The sequence below is a fragment of the Antrostomus carolinensis genome, unplaced genomic scaffold, assembly GCF_000700745.2.
Source record: "Antrostomus carolinensis isolate BGI_N321 unplaced genomic scaffold, ASM70074v2 scaffold32408, whole genome shotgun sequence".
In the NCBI taxonomy this organism is placed as follows: Eukaryota; Metazoa; Chordata; class Aves; order Caprimulgiformes; family Caprimulgidae; genus Antrostomus; species Antrostomus carolinensis.
In genome coordinates, this window is record NW_010334276.1 from 35,111 (window position 1) to 52,546 (window position 17,436).

Sequence of the window (17,436 nt, forward strand, 5' to 3'; positions counted from 1 at the left end):
AGCTATAAGGAGAAAGCAGTCCCAAAAGGAAAATGGGGGAAAAAAAGGAAATGCAAAGAAATGCATATTGAAATACGAAAGATTATGCAAAAATCTGAGCAACACTGACATTCAAACCACACCCATCATGCACTGAAAATTAAGACAACAATTTTCACTACTGTTTTTCAAACACTATCTTCTTTCTAGAAAAAAGACCCTGGCTCCTGCACTGCAAATAGTGTTGCTTTGTGGTCTAGATTGCCAGGCTCGGTGGGTTTAAAACTTAAACTCTCCTCATGCTGGCAGAGGGGGTGTGTCTGTATTAAGGCCGAGCCACTTTCCTCTTCACCTCCCAGGCCAGCACTGTCACTGCACATGCTGTTCCCCTGGGCTAGTACCATTCCATGGCCTCGTATGAACTAGGCACAAAAGCATTTTCAGTTTGTCACCCTGTGGCTCTTCCCATATCTGCATCTCTGTACCGCACCACCACAAGCAGAGGTTGACATCTCCAATGCCAACTGCCTGCCACCTGTGGAAAAAGGTGGCATGTTGTGGTGGAAAGCAGAGAAAGCAAGCTTTAGGAGGCATTCTCTAGTCCCCCAGGAGTCCTAATCGTATCACTAGCTGCTAAAATAAAGACTGGTTTTGCTGAGTATTTTAATGCCTCAAAATTAATTTACAGCACATCTGCCACAGTGGAATGTGCCATTTCCCTAAAGAAAATTGGTATTTTTCTTGTGCAATTTGCTCTTTGATGGCACGCGTATTATATATAAAGCAATCGTGCACAAACAGTTCATTCTGCCCTGGTTATTTTCCCTGTCATAGTGTGAGTATTTTTAGCCCTCATGTGATCCTCCAGTGTTTTCTAGCTCTGCCGTAGTCATCCTGCTCTCACTGAATATTTCAAACTGAAACATCTAACAGCCTTCAGATCTAAGAACCTCTTGCATTTTTAGCTTACATGTAAATAATTAATTTTATTAAGCTTTTACCCCTGTATTTTTGACACCCCACACCCATCCACAAAGCAGGGCTCCATGGAGATTTGCTCTGACATACAGGAATACTTACATAATACACTAAGCTACAATCCTGACAACCTGATCACCATTTTCAATTTGATCAGATGAAGCTTTTTCTGCTATTTTCCACAGGCAGCATTAGAACTGGCACAAACAACAGTGCCCTAATATTTTAATCCCTTACCATAATTTTGACTCTACATCTGTAGGCTGTTTACTACTGCATCAGAGAAGAGCAGAGGCTGTAGGAGATCGAAAGTCAGCTCAGGGCTGGCAGATGGCTTTGTACCCAAGAGCAGCTGCGGTGCTGTTGGCAGAGGGCCTGCAGCGGTGGTCTGTGCTGCTGGCTCCACTCCTCGAAGGAGGAAAACATACTCGTCCCCCCAGCAAGGAGCTGCATTTACCTGGCAAATCCTTGCTGCTCCTACTCTTTCTAGAAGCAGCCTTTCACATGTGCTACGAAAGCCATCCACCCACTGTACCGCCGTCAGCTCAGCAGCAAACCGGCTCTCTCTGTCAAGGAAGGGACCAGGCGGCACGAGGGCGGCACAGCAGATTAGTTGTAGGGACCTACTTACGCTCCCATTTCCGAGCAGCATTATCCTCGACCTGCGCTGACTCCTCCGTCAGATTGTCTCTGGAAAGGGTAGGGCCATGGCTGCTGGCCTGCTCCCTGATTAACCCAAAACCTGGCGCACTGTCAGATTTATTGAGTTTTGGGTTGTTTTAAATTAAAAAAATGAAATAAAGACCACACTCTGCATTTACAGAGATATAGGTAAATACCTAGGTATAGGTATAAAAAGCAGCCACCCGATACCCGGGGTCTTGTCAAGCTTTAGCATCACATTGAAATACCAAAAATAATTCTAACTCATGCCAATAACTTATTGGGTAAGCTTTCAGAGCAAATCCTTAGGGATTTGACGACTTCCTTGTTAATTCAAAGACGTATCTTAGTCAACCTCTGAAAATACAGTGTTAGAACAGAGTGTTATAAAGCAGTTATGCATAATTAAAGAGATCAGTACCTCCTAAATCACTCAAAACCAAAACTCTGGCAAAGGACATTGGAAGAATTACTCTGTGGAACAACAGGAATCATCTGAAACATATATGAAATTACTAGCAGCAAAATTTTCCTTTATAAAGATACATATCTGATCAATTTAGAATAGGCATATTTAAAAGTCTGTCAAAATCAAAAATGTAAGTATGAGTAAGTACCCATATGTCTGCTTGCTCCTGACACTAAACAATAGATGCATACACTTGTGTATGCCCACTGCACACTGTGTTTAAAAACTTTTGGATTATGTTGAAAGATCTTCTGGGTTCTTTATTTTCTCTCACTATTGCTTCTTTTTGTTTCGTTCATGAACTGAAACAAGGCAGTAATAAGATTTCAAAGCTTCAGTGTCAATGTAGAGCATATCACACAAATTAAAAATGACATAAAAAATAAAACATAAAAAAAAGAGGCAAGCTACTGTGGCAAACTTCTACAGATGCTGGCAAATGCATGCTGCATTGGTGTAAGAGGTTATTGCATCAAGCAGCCCACAATGTTTACTGCTCCCACAACAAAGTCAGTGGAAGTACAGTCGTGCCCCAAACCTCAGCCATTTAATCAAAGACCCAGGAAAGTAAAATAACAAAATAATCAACATTAGTTATAGATAGCAGCTTAAACTAGTTGATGCTGTACTTACTCATGGGCACATATTTCCTCTTTGAGCTTGTATCACCAAGGAAGACAAAGCTTCAGATGGGGGTAAGGAATTTTTAACTTGCTGCAAGAGAATTCATGAAGCCTTCTCTTTTTTGCCCCTTTCGTATAAATGGCCAAACTTGGTTTGCTCACATGGGCATATTACGGTTCCTGTAACAACTACAATGAATACTCCTTCATTTCTAGCTAAGTGTGCATGTGCACAAGACAGAGGAACAGAAGCACATCTTTCATGGCAATTTCCCAGCTACCCAGGACTTGCTTCCACATCATCCAAATTTACTCCTGAATGGCAGGAGACGAGGCACACACAAGCTTGCAGATGAATATGGCACTCCTTCCAGGATGTCCTCTATCAACAGGCACCCAGTAAGGGCTCCCACTCCCATCCTCACAAGCAACCAGGCTACATGACATGGTGAGGTGAGGCACAAAGGCACAACACACCAGTGAAACGAAAACGTGCCCACCCAGAAACTGAATGAACCTATGAATGACTGACACCTAACTGAAATAGTTCTGTTCTAAAACACAAGCAGCAATAAAAGCTAGCACTCTCATTTCACCTGGCATCATATAATGCCTATACCCCACCTCCTCAGCTCAACAGAAATTAAACTAGCATCCTGCCTGTCATACTTCTGGACAATACTTAAATTAATAATGAAGGAAGTTTTCCATCAAAAAGCTAACTCTCACAGCTACAGGATCTTACGAAAAATCATTACACTGTCTCAGTTGTCCTATTCCGTACAAGGGGTGGGAAGGCACAGGACATGCTCTTCATATAACCAGCAACATGACACAAGATCACTGCCTTATCCTCCATACCAGCTGGCTGGTTCCACTGCAGTAGCTATTCTATTTCTCTAGGACTGTCACCTCCACAGCTTTAATTTGGGATGACACATTTGTGACTTTGGTTAAAAACAGACCATCTGCTAGAAGAATTAACAAGCATGGTAAAGTCTGTATTTAATAAAAGTGTCTTTTCCAGTTTCTCAATTGGACAACATCATGACTTTAGCACTTGGGTTTTTTTGTTTTCAAAGGGAGTGCAAGATATCGCATGGGAAATTATAGCAAACCAGGGCCTGAAATTCAAAAGTTCAGACACAAGATGGTGCAAAACAAAGATGTAAACAAGCTTTAGAAACCCAGAGCAGTGCTGGCATACTATTAGGTGCTCAGTTTCCTGGAAGCACTAATGAGCTGAAGGCAGCTGGCCAAGCATGCACCACTTTGACGTCAGGAGTGATCAAAGCACAACACTGAAATCTGGGTACGATTCCAGAGCATAAGCTGGCCTTATAAAACAGAGTGCCTCATACCTGCCCCTTTCCTTTGCCAGCACTCAGGCATATTTGAGCCCATGAGAAGACAGGTCACAGATTTAAGCCAACTAAAAATTCATTCTTATTTGAGGAATGGGTTAGCATAAATAAGGTAAACCCAGGAGAAACCAATAAAGGAATGAAGTCTGTGTGCATGTGTGTTTCTGTATGCAAAAACCTATGTGTGTACAGGCAAATCCACCCCAGTAACACTTGTTTAAAAAAAAAAAAAAAAAAAAAAAAAAAAAAGTTAGCTGCTCTCCTGTTCACTTCACTCTCAGTTACCAAAAACCACCATCTGCTTAGTGACCACTCATGTCCATATTACATAAACACCAGAGATCAGGCCTAGTCCTTTGGCCTGTTCCAGAAACACTGTTGTGGTTTAACCCCAGTCAGCAGGTAAGACCCCCATAGCTGATCGCTCATTGTTCCTTGGTGAGATGGGGAATCAGAAGGGCAAAGGTGAGAAAATTCATGGGTGGAGATAAAGACAATTTAACAGGTAAAGCAAAAGCCGTGCACACAAGCAAAGCAAAACAAGCAATCCATTCACTGCTTCCCATTGGCAGGCGGGTGGTCAGCCATCTCCAGGATAGCAGGGCTCCATCACGTGTAATGGTATCTTGGGAAGACAAACATTATCACTCTGCATGTTCCTCCTTTCCCCAGCTTTTTGTTGCAGATCGTGACATCAGGAAGGAATATCCCTTTGGTCAGCTGGGGTCAGCTGTCCCAGCTGTGTCCCCTCCAAATTTCTTGTGCACCCCCAGCCTCCTCACTGGCAAGGCAATGTGAGAAGCAGAAGAGGCCTTGACACTGTGTAAGCACTGATCAGCAATAGCTAAAGCATCCCTGTATTATCAACACCATTTTGGTCAAAAATCCAAAACACAGCACCATACAAGCTGCTATGAAGAAAGTTAACTCTATCTTAGCAAAACCTGGTACAAACACAAAATAAAAGTTAAAAGACAGATGTATCTTTAAGAAAGAGCAATAGTTGTATGTTGTTCGCTTAAGAGGACTAGCATACCTGAACAATAAGCACATACAAAAACATAAATCAATTAATTTTTTTCCTTCTGGTCAGCTCTTATGATTTAGAAGCATTTCACTCACCCTAAAAAAAATAAAAAAGAAATCAGCCTGTGCTGGCAATTTCCTGTAAGGGTGGAGGTGCTAGAGAGGAATGTACTCCATTTAATGTTCTTGAATACACTTACACATATCACATTCAGCAACAAGAAGCTTAAATGCCTTTGTCTCCACCATCAGACATCACTAGAATCCACATAATTTACATCAAAGGTTCAGTGGAGGAGACCCTACGCTCCATAAGGCTGGGACAAACTAGAGTTCATCACAATAACTTAACTTCTGCCTTCTTAGATGCTAAACTTATGACAAGGCAAAAAGCATGGCCCACCCACACCAGGAAATAATTTTTAACTAGTATTTATGCAAAACGGATCATAGTTTATAATTGTCTTCAGAGACAGAAATGAAATTCTTTAAGATGCAAAATACCTGCAGTCGGAGAGTTTGCATGGTGAGACTTTTTGGGCAGGTTGAAGATCTGTTCACCAGGGTCTGGTGGAGGAATAGCATCTTGGCCTTGTCGAGCTTCCACAGGATCATACTCCTTCCCATCATAGTTAGCATCAAAGAACTTCTTAAACCATTGAATGAAATCTAAGTTGTCTTGGAAGCGCCCTTTGACCAGTTTTTCCACGGGAATTACCTGAAAGATAGAACAAAGGTTCCAATAATTTATCATTGCCATTGTTAAATATAAAAACACACTTATTTGAAAAATAAAAAAAAAAAAAATCTACTAACTATATCAGCATCCATTCCTCTGACATTGGTTGCTTCCTAAAAGGAAGGGAATGACGGTGGATTTGTAAGTGCTCTTAATAAGAAATCAAACCAAACCAAAACAAAGACTTAGCCTTTGACGTGGCCATACAGTGTTTGAATGTAAGCATTTGTGACTGCTCTTCCACAGGGTTATTCCTTTCTTATTGCAGTGACAGCCATGATGAGTGAAGCTGTTCTGGGAGGAACACCATCTTCAGCTAACTAGGGATTTCTGTTCTTAATGGGTATGCTACAGTTGGGCATACTAAAAATGAACAATTCTTCAAAAGGTCCAAACAGGAGTTTATGGCTCTCTGTCCCGCTGTTTGAACTACAAAAAACTCAGCAGCTTTTCCAAGACGTGTTGAAGTTCAAACCAACCTACATTTTGGTAGTACAAGATCTTCATTCAAACTAACCCTGAGGTTTTAACCTTGTAATTTTTTTCCATTCCATATACAGCTATACATAGAACAGTTTGTGGACAAGCAGAAGTTGACTAAAATGCCTATGAAATTTTAGTAAAACAAAAGAAGGGCTATGAGAATGTCCTCATCTGCAAATTTTTCACAGAAGTGAAACTTTTAAAAGGTGTCTTGGGCCAGTATTACAGTGCTCAAGCTTCCCAGACACTGTGGGCAGACAGGGACTACAACTGCAGAAGGAGGGTTGCTCTGCCTTGCTTAATTCATGTAGCTGATTAAAGAGACAAGTTAAATGGATCTTAATGCTTCCTGAATGCTTTCAATTTTCAGCTGGAAAAAGGGTACCTAAAACCATTGCATTTAATTTCTTCTTCAAGGTTAAGCCAACTGTACAGCATTTTATAAGTCTATGATCCTCCTACAAGGATTAATGTAGCATTTTGCATGTCCTTTCAGGTTGTTCCATTTGTATCTTAATTCTACATTGAGAAGTTTGCTCCCTACAGAAAAACTGACAACTTTATTAGGCTTTATTTAAAATTGTTAACTTTATTAGGCTTTCCAATGTTTCAGTAAAAAAATCACACTGTAAATAGAAGCATCCACAACATTTCAGGAAACAATGAGCATTTTCCAGTGCTTTATCAAAGTCTTACAGGACTTTCCATTAAAACTGTTTAAATTTCAGAATGAGGGAACCCTAAAAGCCAGAGTAGAACCTTAAAAGTATATACAGGTAGTGCATCTATGTAAAACTCAAAGTCTGACAACGTAACTTTCATTATTCATATTGCTGAGTCCATCAAACTCTCATTTTCAAGCATAAACCAATACCTTATAGTTGAACAAAACATTTTTTAAGAGACTTCTGTGCTGTCCAACCCATTGAATCACTGGGTAAATTATTCTAGCTCTTCAGTAATTTAAATTCCTTAAACTCTGTTTTGGACAAGAAACATGGAATACTTATAAGAACAGCACATTTCCAAGTTATTTTCTTGGCAAATAATCAGGTCACCAGTAATTTTACTGTATCTGAAATTAAGGTTCACTGATGGTAAAGAATTTCCAACATGTGGTATTTTATCAAAAAAGTTTCTGATATAAAGATATGAGTTAGGCTGCACAATTCCTCAGCGTACACATGGACTCAATTTTCACTTTGTACCTAAATGGGGCATACCAAATTTCTTCCTTCATGCCCAAATACCCTTTTCAGGTGACAAAAGGTCAAGAACATCTTCACACACAACTTGTAACTCCAGTTCTCAGTCCAAAAGTTGAAAAAGTGGATTTGAAGTATTTTTAAGTTTGTTTCCCCTATTTATTGATTTTACCCAGTTTATACAACTTTTGAAACTTGTAGTGATGGCAATACAAATACAGAATGCCTACCTTATCCACATTCATTCTTTTAAACGATGCCTGCAGAAGTTTGAAGTTGTGAATGTATTCATGCTCCAGCTTTGCTTGAAACTTTACTTTCTTCAAGCTAATACACCCTGGGAACAACATGTCCATGAACTGGCAGTAAGCTGCTCCTACAAGAAGAGAATGCATTGATGTTAATCCAGGTGCACCCAGTTAAGACCAAATGGCATTTAACATAATGAGCAGAAAGCAATCATGCTGAATATGTCCCTCCTGTAATTCAACCTAACACTATGCACTCAAGATCTACTTGTATAATGTACCTTGAGCAATGTGACATATGAATATGGGGATTTTTTCCATTTAATCTGGATGCACAATGCATTGTTGTGAAGCATCTGAAGAACCACCATGACTAATGCAAAGTAAATCTTTCTTCTATTTAAAACGGCTGTTCTTGGAGTCCCTGTACACAGCAGGACTGTCCATACAGTGATATGATCACAGTCAAAATGGAAATCTCTTACTAAGTTCCCTCAATCCTTACAGCCCCCTTAAGTCAACAAAGCCAAGATCATCTTTCTTCTGGCACTTGTAGCCAAATGCCAACCAAGTCCAAGGCAATAATTTAAGTTTATATCAAACTATGATTTAAAAAATAAAATAAAATAAAATCATAAAGCTCCAGCCTGTTAAAGCACACTAGCTAGTCCCCACCTCTCTAATACAAAATCCTGACTGATCTTAATCTCCTGAGAAAAGCATTTAATAAGCAGACTTTAGCGTAGTCCATCCATAGATTTCAGAAGCCAGGCTGCAAGCTTTAGTTCTCACTCAATAAGGTCTCTAAGTTCAACTCTGAGGGCTATCTGAAATTCCATAGTAGCAGGTAGGGGTGTGTGTGCCTGTCTGTGTATAACTAATCCAGCATAGAGCTGCAATTATATGGAAAAATTTCTAAACAGTGTACTGAGTACAGCTAATAGAGATAGAGATAACTTCTTCCTACAACATCATCGTGTACCTGTCATTTGCAAAATAAGTCTTTACTGTTGACACACTGAAGTGTTTGGAAATTAAGGATGAAAATATTTGAGGAAATAAGAGGAAAACCAATTTCAGTTCTTCAAATGAGAGTTTTCTACAAAACGCTTTGTAGTCAGTAAAGATTCAGTGAAGTCCATTTCTGCAGCACAGGGCTGTAGAACGTGCACTTGAGCATGCAGGGCAGGGAAGTGATCCCCCAATTACTCCTGACAAGTTCAATTTCACCTCCACAAAAAGGACTTCTGTGTATTTAGTGCCAATCAGTTTTGACAAACAAGTGTCCAGATCTCACCCGACAGTTCAGCCCACTACCAATGACAACAATTTTTATTAAAAAATAAAATTAAAAAAAAAATTCTGCTGAGTGCTCATACAGAAACCAAATTAACAAAGCAGACACCTGGCCTGCCCAGTTTTACAGGAGAAGCAACAATAACTTAAAGACATTGTTCTCTATGAGTATGCATGTGTTTTGACAGGACCAGCTTTACGCATGAGATGATAATTCTCATTCCCTGTATCCACTCAACTGCCATATGAAGGGTTACAGAGCTCGTAACTGCCAAAAAGAGAAGCAGAGTTTAAGAGTGGAGTCCAAAAATTCTTCCCAAAATACTGATAGGAGTTTTGCTAAGGGACTTACCAAGTTCAAGCTTTAGTGCTGAAAACCATTTCCATTTAAAAAAAAAAAAAAAATTCTCTTCACGTTGCCTAGCTTTGCAGGAGATAACTTTTACTAAAAAATTTATGATTTTCCAAGGACACCTTGTGCTTAGCTGTTTGCAATTGTTTTGATACTATTAGAAATCAAAGTAATATATTCCCTAAAGGAAAAGTAGCCTTCTGGCAAGTTACAAACATCAGATGACAAATTTGCCTCTTCTTACAGAAAGCTATATAAACACAACTAGTTATTCAAAACTCACCCTTAGCATGAGAACTGGTAACTATGTGGCAACAGAAAAATAACATTACAATTAAATGCATGGATATACAGATAATGACTACATTTATTACTATTTAATTTCATGTAAAAGGATTATTATGCAATCATTTCACATTATAAATTGAATTTGTTCCTAACTCTGTCCTTTCATCCTCCCCATACCCCAATTATAAGCTTTACTCTGATATCTAAGTAATTGCCTGGAGGCCTTGAAAACGCACTGCGCAACCTTTCATCTAGATCCTTTTAGAAAACTAGAAACCCAAAGTGTTCACATGAGATTTTTCTCCTTCTGCTGGTAATGCAAATTCCTTCTGCATGCCTTTAGATAGAGTCTTACCAGGTCTAAGACTCCAGTTACGGTATTTCCTTGTGTTTTCTTCCCATCACGCTGGCTGTTGTTTCTGTGTGTCTGCCAGCCAGGAGGGGATCCTGGGTCTGTGCAACACTCGAGGGCAGAAAACACTGGACTACATCCACACGACAGCACGAACCTGGTCTCTGATACAACAACGAAGCCAGCTGCCAGGCTGTTTTTCCAACAGGAGGATTTTATTACATTGGCAAACACGATTCATTAAAACACTCCTTCCTGAAGTACAGAGGCAACATGAAAACGTGGACTGAACTAAACACTGTAAACTACAAAGAGAAGAAACTCTTCCCAATTCCCAAAAGGCAGAGACCTGCCCACCACAGTGACAGAAGAAAGTAAAAATATTACAGTCAACTGGGACTACTCAACTTTGGACATGAAGGTTATGTACATATTTAATATATAGGTTATTTAGAATTCAAAATTTTACCCCTTAAAGCTTGTAGCTGTCACACTGCATTTAAATGCTAAACATCAGCACAGCAGAATGGGGACCGTACTTTCTACACTGCCCATGGCTGAGATTTCCTAGAGGCAGCAGAAAAAGCAGCCCTACTTAAGTGATGTAAGATTGCAATGCTTTTACCTCACAGCCACAGCACACAGACATGTGGTCTTCTGCATACTGGACAGCACTTCAGGTTTATCCAATTTACTATACAACACATGCTCCAATGTGGGTGCATGGGAAAAGAATATTTTTCACAGAATATAAAGAAAATGGCTTGTGACATACCTATTCCATAATTTACACGAACAGAAGGATTTTTATACCACTATATTTCAATCAATATTTTAAAACTACCCTACATTTCTGCAAAGAAAACCCTGAATATCAAAAAAATCCTCACAACACCCTAACAAATCTATACAGAGGGGCTGAAAACATACTACCTGTCCAGTATGGCTCTGACAATAAATCTGTCTCTATGACCAAAAAACTTCTATATGCATAAACATGCACATACACACAAACAGAAATAATTTGAAATCTACTCAAATGAAAGATGATAGCACTGTGGAAGAGGGATCAATGTTAAAAACCTCTTACCCTGTATTAGCTAACAAGCAATTTAGACTCACTGGCTGAAAGTCCTTTCGTGCTTTGATCTAGAATATTGATGCAGCCATTAGTTACAGAAGATATTCACAGGACAGACTCTAAATCCAACCTGCAAACACAGCTGTGCTGATTAAAGCCCTAGCAGCCACTGTTTTGGGGCCGATTAGTGACCAGGAGCCCAGCAGCATCACGGCGATTGCTGGGCTCCTGCACGAGCTCAGGGCAGAGCAAGGGGACGACACCCACCGGGCTGGGCTGGCAGGCACCTGCCACAGGAGGGGAAAGGGTGCTGGGGCAGAATTAAGGTACCAAAGAACAAACAGAGAATTGAAAAGGTGGTTGTTTAAAGCTATTACAACTGAAGAGTTTTGCCACGTGCAGTGGTAAAGCTGAAAATTTCTACCACATCTATGAAATCAGAATATTTGTGCAGCGTTTTCAAGAGCTGTAGATAATCTTTCACTAGCCTCCCTTGCAGTAAGCAATGCTGAACTCGTTCTAGCTTTTGTCCTATGCTTTTATTTCCCTGCTTCTATATTGCCTTCTCAGACTGTCCACACTGGCTTAGTTTGCTCTAAAACATATGCACTCCGCATCATTACAGATTCTCAGTTTTTCTCCTTTCTCCTCTTCCCTCTGGATGAATCCACAAATGCAAACAAGTATTTTCTTGATCATCAAGGTAACAATGAAGACGAGAATTCTGTTTGCTACAAGTTTTTACTGCACAGTAAACTTGCTGAAGAGCTGAATCCTAGGTTAGATCCTTGGTTTTTTAGTATTTATATATTTATAAAGGAAAAGGAAAATATTATTTGCAAACCAACTTCTTAAAATATAGTACATTTAGTACTTAGCATACTAATAAAGTATTTAGTGGAAATACTATAATATAAGCTTAGGTATTGCCAATTAATATTTGTCCCCTATAGGAGAAATCAGGTTAATCCTTCACATCAAATATCAGAAAACTGTCCCTCCCCGCTCATCCCTGCAGTGTGTGGGAGCAAGATCCCAGAAGGTCACATAAAATCACATCAGCCAACACAGGAACACAAAGGGCCTGTGAAAAGACAGGGCCTGTCTGTGTTGGGGGCTGCTTTATTTTAATTCTGATGTCCAAACCATAGCACAAGGAGCTAAGTGCTATGCTAGAAATTTGCTACAAATACTTAGTAAGACTTTTGTTCTAATATGGCATGCAATTCAACTTTAAACCTCTTAACCAGGCCTCTGGTTGATTTTTTTACATAATCAATTTTTTTTAAAATCCCATTTGGGAAAAAAGCTGACCGCACCTCTTTCTGTAATTAGAATTGTTTGTTTGCTTGCTTGCTTTCAGGAAATATTTTTTCAGATAATCTAAAAACATATATCTAGTCACATTAGATACAAATTCCTTCAAATTACTCATTCCCTCCAAAGCTGCAACAACCTGACCATGCATTTGGAAAATACAGGATGATTTGTAGGCGTATTATTCACCAGTACTTAACTAGAGCAATGGTTGCTAACACTGAGGGGAAACTGCACACACCTGCCATTTCTGTTGCTGGGGTGAGAACAATAACAAAAGAAAAGGCAGCAGCTTGCAAGGAGCATGTGTGACCTAATAGTTTTGATAAGAAAGGGGAAAAAAACCCCACAGATGCCAGCAATCATTGCTTCCAGTGGAGCAGCACTTGGGGCTTGCTTGTTACCTCAGGCTTCCTAGAATTTTTGCCTTGGGAGTCATGTTAAGGTAGGTACACAGCAGTAGGTTTTTGACTTAGATATCAGAGTATAGATTTTCATCTAGATTTCAAATATGGGTGTTCTGTTACACTACTAAAGGTTCTTTTTACAAACTGGACATGCCTGTGAGCATGAAGTAGAGTTATACATAGCCACATGTTTAAGAAAAAGCACAATTCATGTTGAGCACTCCATTGGAGACCATGGTCTTCAAATTCCTATTGCATTTCCAGTAGCACCTACATGACCTAGGATACAGGTCAACACAATTCTATTTCTCCAATTAAAAAACCCACCCAATTTAAGAGGTTTCAGCCCATTTCCCAGTGAATGTTCAAGCCCACATCAATCTACTGCCTGCTTAGTTGTAGAGAAGCAAGTGTTTATGGAGCTGTGTGTCAATGAAGCCACTCTGGCCTTAGCTTTGCCCTTTCCAGGAACAGTCTTGGGAGGGCATGTAAAAAAAAAAAAAATAATAAAAAAGCATATTAGAGTGCAGCCCTGCACTCCTGCACATAGTTGCACGAGCACAGCTGCCTTAATGAGGGCAGAGTGAGTGCCTGCATACAGATGGAGCTTCTGAAAGCAACGCCACCACCACAGAAAACAGCCTACAGAACTACATACCTCCTACTAACCTTACTGAGGGTCATTGGATAACATGCATCTAATTGACATTTGCCTCAAAAAGTCCCGCTCCACACAGGTGGGGCTTTTGTATGACATAATCCAGAATATCCACTGGTCATTTTAAATAATGCACGTGGGAGGGAGGTTTCCCCATATTAATGTGTATTCTTTTTCTTAAATATGTAAATTGTTAAGCTGCACATAAATTATACAGAGCAGAGTTTTTAATACTTAATTTTTAGCAATAATTTATTTTGGAATTCATTAATTTTTAAACGGGAAGATCAGAACAATTTCAGAAAACACAGTTCCCATTTAATGTAAAATAGCTGGGTAACCCATCGTGCCTAAAAAAAAAAAAAAAACCAACAGTGGCACACAAAATCTAACAAGCACTTTCAAAAGGGGAAAGATCACGCAACTGACTGCAAGTGAGTACTATGCACAATTAAATAATAATTTAAAAAAGTAAAAATGTTGTTTAAGTTCTATTCCTTCTGAATTCTTAATGAACAACATTACATTTAAAAAAAATATGTAATTGGCTCAAATCTCATGATACTGCTTTGCAAGCTTCCTCAAAGTTTTGGAAATGATCTTAAATCCAATCATTAACATCCCTCTAATCCTAAACATCATATGGAAGACATTAGAGAGTCATTGACGCTAAGCATCCTCTGTGTTGCATGACCTCAGGACAATATGCCAGTTCCTTGAAACATGGCTTGGTTACAGAGTGCAAATGGGATCAAGCCATGTTTTAATCATGCTTCCAAGTTGCTCTAGAGATCCAGCCTTTGCAAGGCTGCAAACTGGAAAAAACCCAAACCCCCCAATGTTGAAATATGCTTCAGCTTTGCAGGCACTAATGCACTGCGTTGTACAGAAATCATGCTGGCACCAAATGCTCAAACAGGGTCCTATAACGCAGATTCTAGTAATACACATGTAGGAAGTTATGGGTTAATATAGGCACTGAGCAACAGACACCTTCTGAGACATGAAAAAACAAATCCTATGCAGCTGAGACACAGAATACACTCTATTTGCATGTATATATACATAAATCACAAGCAGAAGAAAAAGCTCTCCTCACCATCTCTCTGTCCAGCCAGTACCCTTCTCCAGTCGCCTCAGCCCTGCTCAGAGAAATCACTGCTGCGTGCAGAAGAGCCAGCTCTCACCCAGCGCTGTGCCTGGCACCCCACTTCTCCTGCTACCCAGGCTGCTGAGGTGGGGCGGTGACGGAGGCACAACAGCCACCCTGCAAACAGCCGCTGCCAGGCCAGAGTCCCTGGAAGCAGGACACCTCAGACACCCTCCACAAGCAAGGAACAACCCTCCTCCCTTGCACAGCACCGGTTGCAAGGGGCAACAGCCCACAGAGGCTGCGATGGAGCTCCCCCCCAAATCCCGAGCTAGAGAGGCAACACAAAGTCAAACAAAGACATCTGCCCTATCATCACACTGCCTGCCTTCCTCTGCGATCAGGGGGTGCAGTACCAACAAAATGTATATATAAAGGGACTATATATTTCCACAAGAGGAACACCAATGGGATATGGTACTAACTACAGCAGTCACCACATGAAAGATTCCCTGTGGCAACACCCAGAGCATCTGCAGAGAAAGCATCACAGTCTGAAATTTGAAAATGCCAAACCACATGCTCTCTTTACAATATGGTCATTTATTAAAAGCAAGGAAAAAAAACCCCACCTCACATTTAATCCTTGATCCTTGCATACAAATCCTGAAAGACAGAAGGTCTGTATGCACTAAGGGCCAGACAATTTGCAAGTTTTTAATTCTACTGAGAATTTTTAAATGCAGGAGGGAGAGGGGAAGATTCTAGAACTCCTTAACCTCAAAGGATCACACAAGTATAGCTAAGTCAGAAAATTAAACCTCACTTCAGGCTGCATTTTCCTTTCCATTCCTACATTTATCATTTCTAGCTTCCTTGCTCGTAATTTATATAGCTTGTATACTTTGTGTTGTTTCTTTTTAATTCGTATGCAACCATCTATAGTCTTCTGCCTGACTCTTATTTTGAATACACTCTCATGAATCAGCCAAACACTCATGAAAAGCCCTGTAACACATTCACTTGGTATTCCCTATAGATGAAAAACAGCCTTAGTAAAGAAAATTCTGCTATAAGCTGTTCAGTAAGAATTCTTTTTAAGAAGCCACTGTGTATTCATTACAAAAATAGCATGACTCCTAAGAAACAACTAGTGCCATAACTCATTTGAAACTCCTGTTCCCCGAGCCTATGGGTGTTGCACATGGCATCCTACTACATTAAATCCACTCAGTTGTTCTCTATTATTTTTCATTCATATATCAAATTAAATGTGCTCAAGTCTAATGTCCATCTAAAGGCAATGCACCATGCCTTCAATTAAAACCATGGATTATAAATTTCATATTCAGGTTAACAACATCACAGGAAGTCAAACATGGAGACCAAAAACTTCAATCAAAACCATGGATTATAAATTTCATATTCAGGTTAACAACATCACAGGAAGTCAAACATGGAGACCAAAAACTTCAATCAAAACCATGGATTATAAATTTCATATTCAGATTAACAACGTCACAGGAAGTCAAATGTGGAGACCAAAAACTGACAAAATGACAATCACCTAAACCAAAGAGAATTACATTGCTTTGAGATGCTCAGAGATATTTTTCTATCTTGAGTTGTCAAAACTAAATTATCAGAGGAGCTGCAGACTAAATTTAGACTCTCCAGGGCTGCATCCATCCATAACCTGGCCTTTTTGGCACATCACTACTACAGCAGGCATTCAGAAAGCTCAGGGGACACTGCACTTTGCTTGGCCTACTTAGCAGAGACAAAAAACACATGTAAGACTCCCAAAGAATACAAATACTTTATAACTAAGCCAGCCTCTTCCTTTGCTTCTCCTCATCCTAGCAGCTCTGTTGCTGTAACTGGCAATTGAGGAAGAGGCTGGTATTGCTACAGCATGTGTATTATCAAAGCTACTTCTCCACAGCAATGAGGAAAAGAAAGTCCAATTGCCTTTTCTGTCTTTATTATGAACTGTCATGTTAAGCTTTAGGTATGCTCTGAATAAAGCCTTTAGTAAAGGCAGAATGTCACATTATTCCTGCTTGCTTAAGCTCAGAACATCCAAAATTATTGCTAGGTTGGCTGCAAAACATGGGCACCCGTGAGGACTCACAGCCAGGTGCTGAAAATGAGCATATGCCACATCTAGGTAACTCATACCTCCTAAAAGTCACACCTTTGAACTTTTCATTCAGAATTAGCATCCTTCCCCTTCCCTTTCCCATTATTTTGGCCTTGTATTTAGTTTTTTCTGGCCTTTCAATTGCTCCTTATTAACAAAAAAGAACAAGAACTGAATAGTCATATAAAAGCATGACAAATATTAATGCTTTTTTTCTATTAAGAAGAAAATGTCCATACAATTTTACAGGAGGTTACAAAAATTAATTTACAGTTCCTCTGCAGCTCCTCGTTAATGATGTGAAATGCTTCATAGTTGTAAAGTGTTTTCCACATATTCCTTCTCTTTTAAGTCTTGAAGAAGTACTGATATTTTATGGAAACTAACGTTAAGCTGCACAAAAGCTGCCAATGCTTCAAGAAACATCAGCCAAAGGAGTGACAGAATGAATGAGTTAGATCAGTCATTCTCCGGTCCATACGATGCCTGCTGGTGCTCTACCTGGTAGTTGGCTGTTCATCTGTGCTACTGTTCCCCTAGTTTCCATCCTGTAAACTACACTAGAAGCACACTAAAGAAACTATATGTATATTAAATATACTACTTGGAGTTTACATGGCAAATTATTAAATACAGAAAGATTCACAAAGCTTTTTGTCCATGTTCAATCCCTAC

The 17,436-nt window shown here is 39.7% G+C and overlaps 1 protein-coding gene across 1 annotated transcript in view; it reads right to left on the minus strand.

The window, feature by feature from the left end:
• Positions 1-17,436, minus strand: part of MAPRE2 (microtubule associated protein RP/EB family member 2) — a 37,329-nt gene that overhangs the window by 17,497 nt on the left and 2,396 nt on the right. The window contains exons 2-3 of the mRNA XM_010174179.2: positions 7,760-7,905; positions 5,607-5,820 (exon numbers count right to left, since the gene is read on the minus strand). Of these exons, the coding sequence (XP_010172481.1) occupies positions 5,607-5,820; positions 7,760-7,905 (360 nt within the window). The remainder of the gene's footprint in view (positions 1-5,606; positions 5,821-7,759; positions 7,906-17,436) is intronic.